Source organism: Rhea americana, unplaced genomic scaffold (genome assembly GCF_003343005.1).
Source record: "Rhea americana isolate MKP2758 unplaced genomic scaffold, rheAme1 scaffold_9, whole genome shotgun sequence".
Lineage (NCBI taxonomy): Eukaryota > Metazoa > Chordata > Aves > Rheiformes > Rheidae > Rhea > Rhea americana.
This window is the reverse complement of record NW_028187088.1, coordinates 4,111,099-4,120,955: the sequence shown is the minus strand read 5'-3', so window position 1 is coordinate 4,120,955 and position 9,857 is coordinate 4,111,099. Positions and strand designations below refer to the sequence as shown.

The 9,857-nt window shown below is 38.5% G+C and overlaps 1 protein-coding gene across 1 annotated transcript; it reads left to right on the top strand.

Annotated features, from left to right (window-relative positions):
- Positions 1 to 2,675: 2,675 nt before the first annotated feature.
- Positions 2,676 to 8,437, top strand: MGST1 (microsomal glutathione S-transferase 1). The gene is made up of 3 exons (XM_085324099.1): positions 2,676 to 2,811; positions 4,958 to 5,052; positions 7,785 to 8,437. Exons 1-3 carry the CDS (start codon positions 2,686 to 2,688, stop codon positions 8,029 to 8,031), a joined length of 468 nt encoding a protein of 155 aa, XP_085180225.1. The 5' UTR covers positions 2,676 to 2,685; the 3' UTR covers positions 8,032 to 8,437.
- Positions 8,438 to 9,857: the final 1,420 nt, after the last annotated feature.

Below are 9,857 nucleotides of genomic sequence, written 5' to 3'. Positions count from 1 at the left end.
GCGATGGCGGCCGGGCCGGGCCGGGCCGGGCCGGGGGCGGCGTGGCGGGAAGTGCTGCGCGGCGGCGGGCGCGGCGCTTCCGGGCGCCCTGGGGGTGGAGAGCGGCGGCTGCACAGCGGCGTTTCCCTCGCAGAGTTTAATTATTTCATTATTTGTGTGCGTGGGGAGGGATCGCTGAGACCTGTTGCCCCGCGGTTTGACCGGCTGCGGGCGGTGGCCGCGGGCTGGGTTGACCTGGCCCCCGGTGCAGTCGCCGCAGGGGTTGCTCTGTGTAGGGGTCGGTGCTCTCCTCGGCCCCCTCCTTCCCCCCAAAACAAAGTTTGTGAAAACCCTGAGGCATTTCACAGAGGGTTCCGCCCACTAAACTTTGCTGTGGTCCGTGTCTCTGCTTTGGTGACTGATTTAGGCACGGCAGGCAGACGCTGCCTGCGCGCAGCCCGGCTGCGAGCTTGGCGCTCGCTACCGGCAGCTTTCCCGGGGAGTGCCGCGGGGCAGAGGTGCAGCCGCCCCTGGGGTTACACACACGCCGTGAGTGCGTCAGTCCGCGGCCCGCATGGGGGACCGCTGCGGCCCGCGGGGGGCACCGCCACCGCCCGCGCGCCATAGCCCGAGGAGATGCTCCGCAGGGGCGTTTCGGGTGCCGAAAGGTCCCGCGCGGGTTTTTTTTGCAGAGTCATGGGCCTGGGCACGGCAACAGCGGACAAAGAGCAGGACAAAGTTCCCAAGTCTCTTTACYCGTCCGCTTTGAAGGACCCGTGCCTGGGATCTAGGTCTGTGCGCCTACCAGATGTGGGCTTTGCCGCGGAGAGGTGTTACGCGTCCAGGTCAGGCCATTCGTAGTTTCAGTAAAAATACCATGTCCCCTTAAACCTTATGCTGTTGTACAATTTAAGGTTTATTACGGCTTTTCTGCTGAGGTTAAAACTATAAATTTCTTGCCTTCGGTAAGATTTTTGATCCTGCCTCTTCCTAGTGAAGACAGGGCCTGAACTTTGTGGAAATTWGAAGAGGCCAACCACTCCAAATGGGGAAAATGGATTAAATGTGGTACAGTTCCCGCTGGAAGGGTATACAAAAGTTGGTGAATGGTTTCTCATGGCTTTGCGTAGTTCTTGGACATGTTTTTAGCATGGCTTTCATGTTCAATATGGAAAAGTGCTCTGAAGCTATGGGTTTATTTTCTCTTTGTTCTGTGAAACTCTACCCAGTTTTTGGTGTGAGGCAAGTTCAAAAATTATAGTTTCTGTTCCCTCCCTAGTGCTTCCTGAGAAAATCTCTGCTGATTGCTGGTTATTTTGAGAACTGCTGCACAGTAATGTGAGAGAAAAGAGTTGTATCAAATTTCCCACAGTCCCTAGGCACACTGGTTGGCCCCGACCCAGACCCTCTTTTTGGTGGATAAAACCAGGAGCAAAATCCCATCCAGCTCCAGGCAAGGCTAGGTTCGTTTCACTGAGCGAACAGCTGTTCACCTCCATGCTGCCCATCTCCTCTCAAAGGTGCCTCTTAGGAACAAGTGTCTTCTGCTGCGGCCAGCTTATCGAGCCTCTGTTCTGTAGTAGCTGGCTCTCTTGCCTTGCTGAAGTCAACAGGAGGAATCATTGGAGTTGTAGAAAATATAACTTTTTTTTTTTTTTTTTKATTAAAAGCATATCCTAGGAAATAATGAAATTAACAGTGACAAAGGAAAATTTATTTTGGTCTCAGAATGAATGAATTTCTTAGCCAGTAGCTAAGAAATGCTAGTTTTATGGATTCCTACTCACTAAATGCATGTTTAAAACACTTGATAAGCCAAAAGCCTTACACTGTGCAGAGCAAAATTGAACGTATGAGAAGATATGCCGTTGATTTTATATGCGTTCAGTCTTCATTACATTCTTAACTTTATGGATAACACTTACTGATACACTGATACAAGATACCACTTTCATAGGATTGTGGTTTTGGAACAATCTCATTAGAAAGATACTTCATTAGCTTAAACCTGCCATCTTAAAAGTGTAAACAGTTCTCTGCTTTTTGTTGTTACAGCTGACTTTGAATTTAATCTTTGCACATGAATTGTGCTAAAAACAACTTTTAAGAATTAGATCTGAAATTAAAAAATGAATATATAATTAGCTTTGATCACAAGTTACAGCTGGGAGAGAAGATACGGGTTTGTTTGGAAGCTGGAGTGCAATTCTAATTGTATTACTTTATGGAAAAGGCAAGCAATAGTAATTTTCCATTTCAACCATTAAGTTGGGAAAATATTTTTATGTATCTCATTTCACACTTTTTATCCAGTAATTGTTTCGGGAAATTCACTAGTTAAAATGAATTGGTCYAACTGGTGGTATTGGAAAAGTGTACTAGTTTCTGTACCTAAATTTTCTTTTTGCAATCATGTTAAATATTTTGGTGATATRTATTTTGAGAGTTTAATAAGCAGATACTACAAAAGAGAAAAATTAACTAGTAGTATAATTTATAATCTTATAATATTATGTCATTGTGAAAAAAAATGAGGAARAATAAATTTGTTTGAAAATGTTTCACAAAGGAAAAATTGTGCTTTTGCTGCAGTGGTGCTAGAGAAAGCTATTCTGACAGTTATGTTGCTGTACTTTCGGTTATTATAATGTTAGTCTGACTTTTTTCCCCCTTCTTTTTAAAGGTCATCTGTGAGAATTGGGAGAAATGGCTAAACTGACCCAAATAATTGACAATGAAGTCTTCCAGGCTTATGCTACCTATACAACTATTGTTCTTCTAAAAATGATGCTAATGAGTTCTATAACAGCATACTTCAGAATAAGAAGAAAGGTAAGAAACTGTGAATACTATCTGGTAGAAGAAAGTGAAATTCCTATTAAAATTCAGAGTTATCAAAAATGCTTCTTTCCTTTTCAGCTTTCAAATATTAATGCTTTCCATGTTGGGTTTTGTTTCTTTTTCTTTTCCACATAATCATGTTCTGGGTTTGGCCTATTGATGCTGTGTCAGCCTCAAATGGAGGATGTCTTTTACCTAATTATGAGACTGTATCTTACAGTTGCATTTGAATTATTCTGTCCTTCTAAAGCAATTTTATCCTTTTTAAATAAGAATTTTTCCTAACTGTAATTTTCACTGTATTGTGCAGAGTGCTGGTGTTGAGGGTACTCAATTTATAAAGCAAATAAAGTATGATATGGAGCCATGTTAAGTGAATAAACAGCTAGTAGGGTCAGGAGAGGGAACATGAATTGTATTTTTATACATCTGTTGGCCTGTTATCCAGTAATTTTAAAGCTCTTTACATTCCCTAATTGTTTTAGTCTTTCCATTTCAGTTAGGTCATCATATATATATAAAAAAGTCATTTTATAGAATGAGCAGTGGGTTAAAAGTTTGCATGGATTGAAGAGGAGGCTAGATAAGTATACGAGAGACGCATTGAGGTTTATTAAATAATACAGAAATTGCCTCTACCTTAGGAGAGAGTGCTCATGGGAARTGTGTGTTTGCCCTGTGCTCCATCTTCTTTAGGCATCTGCTAATGGCCACTTTTGGAAACAAGGTCCTGGGCTGAAAGAACCCTGGGTTTGTCCCCTATGGTTCTCTTTGTGAGRACTGTGAGATGGGGTGTGTGCTTCAAGGATTTTGTTGCAGTCCTGTTGTAGAAATGTTACTTTATGTTCTCCCTGGGTGTAAGACGTTTGCAGTGTTCATGATGTTAGTCAATGCCTTTTATTATGAGGTCCTAACAGCACAGCATTTGAGCTACTGCTGATTTCAGATAATTCTCTAGGTGTTTGGCACAGCTGAAAATTGAGCCTAGTACAGCACACAGATTATGCTATATTTTCAAAATAGAAGCGAGATTTCTGTGTCTTCACATTACTTGCTTTTGTTCTTGCAAAACCAAATYGATTGTACTAGTCCTATACGTAGATCCAATGAAGTCAGGTATTAATGTTCATATTGTGTTATTGTCCATATGTATGCAGATGACAATAGAATCTTCATTGATCTGGATTTTCTTCTGATGGATAATAGTATCGTGAATGGACAAACTACTGAAGTCACTTTTATTTTCTATTTAAAGCAAAAAAGTCTTTAAAAGAGAAAATAGGCAACAGCGAAGAGTTATGGAAAATGGAGGAAAGCAGGGAGCAGAAAGGAAAAAAACTTTTGCTGATGTTGATACTGCTAACATGTCTCCAGAGTTGAGGTCAGGAATATTTCACAGAAAGGAATCAAGGCTGCCTGAGAAAGCAATTATGTAGCTTTCTTAAAATTTAAACCTATCTTGCCTGCATAGCCAGGACAGTCTATAGTGTGTTGCCACAGATGTTACCACAGATGTTACTGCATGTAGTGTCAAGGAGAGATCTACTCCAGTTTGTGCTAACTGAATATGTGGTATTTTCATATACRGTCTTAGGGTATTTGGAAGTAAAAGGGTAGTATAATTGGCAATATTGGTACCTGTGAAGAAATGAAGCAACTTATTTGGTCATAAACAAGGATTAGAGTACGCCTTTTGGATACTTTTGCTGTGTAGACTTCTGAAGGAGGAAGGAGTCCAAAAGGGCTTTAAGATAGTTTGTCAGGAATAGTGAAAAAAAAGACTCATTCAATACTAGCAGCAGTTCTGCCTTCCATTTCCTGTTTCTCCTCAGCCCATTGAAATTGCTTCAGGTTGAGTATCAGTCGTTGTCCATGTTTTTCAATCTTGTTTTAAGAAGGCTTAATCTACATGCATAAATTGCATTGCAGTAATTTGTCAATATGCAAGCATGTATAGGCTGGGTTTAAGAATTCAGTAATAAAACTAAATGAGGTATTATTCCTGGTGCATTTAACTTCAGGAAAGTTATGCAAAGTAGAGGCATTAGTTAAAAAAAGAGTAACCTTTATATCAAGCTCCCTTGACTAGAAGAAACATTCTTGCTTCTAATGTTTTTTGCATGTTTGTTTCGAATAGGCATTTGCCAACCCAGAAGATGCAGCATCATTGGGTAAAGGCGAGAGTGCTAAAAAATACCTGCGAACTGACGCAGATGTTGAACGTGTGCGCAGGTAAGCATAGGAGTCTATCAAAAATTATTATTAAATACCATTTAATACTAATAAGGGAAATAATTTCAAGCTGTTTGGCAAACCTATGTGTTTTTTGTGGTGCTTTATGTTGTAATGTTATAAACTAATTTGTCTAAATGAACAAACGATTCCATGTTCAAATGGTCAGCGTGCATACTAAAATAATAAATCATTGTTTGTCTATAATGGCTAACTCTTGGATAGTATTCAGTATGCATGGGGGAAATGGTAAGAATATTACAAAATGTGATTGTAAATGTAATTTAGTATGAAGCAGTGAGTTATGCTAAGTGTAAATCATCTTCTGTATAATTTGAGCATGAACAGTGATGGTTGCATCCTTTGCTAAAGTGTAAAGGAAATAAGGAGGAAGAGGACTAAAACTACTATSCAACTCAGAGTTGTAATGAGGGCCTAATCTGGGAAATTGTAGTGAGTGGGAGTTAAAGCCTGTGCTCTTTTTGCTAGATTGAATTGGGGTTACTCACTAATGTGTCAATTGTGCAGTAAAGTTGACCAGCCTTCTGGAAGAATGCTATTAATAGTATGGCAGTGTGCAACCTGCAGTATATGTATTTGGCTCTGCAAGATTCACAGCAGAATGTAAACTATATTTCAGTGGGCTAAATATTGCATCTTACTAAATTTTATTTGTGGCAAAAATTTTCTGTTACCAAAATCATATCTTTGGAGATGCTATTTGATACACTTCTTGATATACCTGTGCTAACATGGGGTGCTTTAATGTCTTAATGTTTTCCATATCTTATTCTTTGATGAAACTAATAGTTAGTTTGCTGTATATGTTTTRTTTTATTTTATTTTATTTTATTTTGGTACTAAAAACTTGAATGTGAATAAACTACTCTCTTTAAAACCTCTATTGGGGAAAATTTTGAAAATAAGTACCAACTCTAATTTCAGAGCAGTGCATCCTTGAAAATGTAGATGTTTGTAATTCCATGAAGTCTAGTATATTTATATATTTCTCTCCTGGATTAAAATTGCAGAAAGAAGAGTCTAATCTCGGTGGGCAGTAAAAATGCTCTGCACTTTCCTTTTCCATCTCTTGTGCGTTCAGGGAGTCATTAATTGTTTAATTCACTGCTGTTAAAAATGAACACTTTTTGGTGAGGAGTCATTTCTTTCTATTTGTAGTTTCTAAAAGGACAGAAAAATCAATACTAACTTTACTACCAGATACCCCTTTAACTTGCAATATTACCTTAGGAAAATGACAACTACCTCTCAAGAGTCACTGACAGATCAGATTTTTAGAAGACTCTATTCTTAAATCCCATGCAATTGTTTTGCAGAACTGTTGAGACTTCCCCTGAACTATTAGCTCAGCCCAGTTCTAGTGACTCCACTGGTGTTGCAGCATCCTTTTTTTTTTTTTTCCTCACAACAATACCTCAAAATGGATGTTAACTATATCTTCTTTTGGAAGCTTCATAGCAACAGAGAATGCCGTATAGATTTAAGCATGGCTTACTTCTCTTCTGTATAAGTGACTGAGATTTGTTGCGTTTATAGCTAGGAAGAGACACTACTTTCTTCAGTTTATTTGTTCTGATAAAACAATTAATGGAGGATGCTTTTGCTTTTAATGATAAATGTGTTCAAAAAACAGCTGCAAAACAGCACAGTGATCTGTTCCTGGTTGGCACTGAAATTTGACATAATTAGTAAGGCTTAGAAGTTGTTTCAATCAGCAAATTTGACTGGAATTATAATTTTTCTAAAGAGGTAAAGGGAGCACAGAACGTTCAGGAAGAGATGTGGAAGAGTATCTCAACATCTGGAGCTCAGTCTCAACACATTTTTAGTAAATTATATTATGGTTTCAAAATTCAGATGTTTCTCAGCCATTTTAGTGCTTAGTAGTGAAGAAAAAGAACCAAAAGAGTAAATCACAACTGCTAGATGCTCAAAAGTAAGTCTTCAAGATAACTGAATTTCCTGAAGCTTTGATAGAAAAAATAAAAAAAATTTTTGCTTGAAATTCACTATGGAAGTGGAATCCAAAAGTGACATTGGAAATTGTCAAATACAGCAAGGACATAATGTATTTGTAAAATTCTTTTTTTTTTTTTTTTTTTTTGCATATAATACGGATTGAATATTGCTGAGTACTATTTTGAGTTAAACTCTCTATGCAACACAAAACATTAATTTCAAAATTAAGGATAGTTAAGAAGATAGAAGAAATGTCATGACTATGCAAGTGATAGCATGTTTCTTATTTTCTTTATGGAGTTTGTAGGTTTGGAATAGAACATCTGGACCAAGAAGTCTAGTACTTGCAGTCATAGTCATCTAGGTAACTGATGTTCAGTTGAGAGAAGTTGTAAGAAAATTCCAGCTGCGTCTCTTCCTYCCTTTCCTTTCCTTGCATCCCTGTCTACCAAGATGCAATCCTGGTGCAAGTCCCAAAATAATATCATGATTCTAGAGAAAAGCCTAATACCTTTGATGCAGATCAGAAGCTTACAAATACAGGGTGCCGCAAGAGACGGCAGAGCAATGTCAAGTGAACATGATTTCAGTTCCTCAACTGGTTTTGTGAAGTCCCACACTGCAGGGGAAGGCAGCGGTTGTGTTATGACCTTACCAGTAGCATACTTTGAAGATACTGAAAAATAATGAGGCTTGAAGTGGTTTCTTTAACAAAATTTAACACTATAAAACAACTTTGCTTCTTTCCCCAGATGCCACCTGAATGACCTTGAAAATATTGTCCCATTTCTTGGCATTGGACTGCTGTATGCTCTTAGTGGCCCTGAGCTATCCACAGCCTTGCTCCATTTCAGGATCTTCACTGGGGCGAGGATCTTTCACACTATTGCATACTTGACTCCTCTTCCCCAGCCTGGCAGAGGTTTGTCTTGGATGGTTGGGTTTGTGGTTACCATCTCAATGGCATACAAAGTGCTGAAGACTGGGCTGTACCTGTAACAGAGCCAGAGCTTCCCTGTGTTATCCAACATTCCATGTAAAATTTTCGACAGTGTGTACTGATACCTTGAATAAGCCACTGTAAATTTTACATGGTGACTAGAATTCAGTTATTAACAGAGGCTTTTCATTCCTATTCAGAAATGTTTCTTTTTAGAGGTGGGGTGGGTGGGGGGGTGGGTGGGTAGATCCTTCTCCCTATATTCCCTATTCATGGGCTGCRTTGCCAAAATAGTAGATTGAATTTTCTCCCTGTGATTTGTCAAGTGCTTATGATTCTAAACATATGATGATGCTGTATTGATAGCATGTGTGATAATTTTCTACAGATGGACTATTTTTGGCTGTAGCTCTGAAGTCTAAATCAATAAAGACAAGAGAAAAAAGTGTRTTTGTATTTTTGTTTTCATTTTGACTCTTCTAACTGCAGCCAGCAAATAGAATGTCACTATATATCAGAAGGAGATTCCAATCATGTAATTTTTTGAAAAATATTTATCTTAATAATAAGATATAGCAAGTAATGCTAGGCTTTTTGTAGAAAACTTTGATGAAATTGTTGTTGTGTAATTCACTTTGGGATTAAAAACCCAAACCATAGCAATTCCATTTTTCTCAGTTGAATAGATTAAAAAAAAAAAGGCATTTCTGCTAAAATTCTATTTAGTGACACTGGTAAAAATTTGAAGTAATTATTGAAGTTGCTCCAAATCTAGGTTTGGTAACTGGATAAAGTRTGGGTGCTGTGTAGAGGAAATTCTTTATTTTGGATGAATTCAGCATAAGACAAGTGACACTTGCAAATGTATATACTAGGTAATTCAGAAGTGAATATATAATTAGCTTTTATGTCAKACTGGGTTTGTAAATATGTTGCTGATAGAAAATTTTGCACTTTGCTCATCCTTTCCTATGATGTGTTAGTTTGAAATATTTTCTTTAAAGATTCTTTCCAGTCTTTTTGTTTTGCTTGTTTTTGTAGCTCTGGTGTAAATAATAGCAATAGAGTTCAAGAACAAAAATAACCCAAGAAAGACTTTATATACAGTGTGCTGGTCGCTGATAAGTTTTAAATGGCAAAAGTCAGAGCCTAATGTCTTACATCTGGTTTTCTTTTTTGTGTTTCTACCCCAGAAGCTTTTTTATTAGATTTCGCCCTTCCAAGGACAGCCCAGAGAGAGGCTGAAGAATTCTCTCTGCTGCCTCTGAATRCCAAAGGCTTTTCTGTACTGTTTGCATGGAAGTTGTAGTGCAAAGCGTATCATAATAGGGCCTGTGTATACAACCACAGTTGTGAGATATGTCAGTGAGAGCTCAGGTATTACCCTAGGCTATAACTGGCAAGGCTGACAGGAGGAGTGAGAAAGGATATAGACTGGTTTAATCCAAAAAGGGCAATTTTATTGCAATTTAAGAATAGTTTAAATTGTGTCTACTAAAAAAAGAGATGTGTAGGACTTCAAATCAACAGGTGAACACTTATCAAGAATTAAATCTTACTAGTGAGTGAAATAATGAAGAGATGGATCCTCTAGAAAGAGGATGCTTCAGAGAGGAATTAAAAGTAGAACATTGTGGAGCTTCAGTTCCTGAGATGGCAAAATCACATCAGCTCCACTTTATTACTAGAAAGTCCAAGAGGAAACATAGGCTTTTCTGTTTCTTCTCCTTGTGCCTTTTTTTCCCCCCGCACCCTTTTTGTGCTGTTTTCTTCSTGTTCTTTCTTTCACTGCTAAATTTTCCTGGAATCTTGAGACCAGCTACCTTGAATGGTGCCGTTGCAACAAGGTAAGATTGTGCAGTCAGCTCTCCCTAGCTTGAGAATA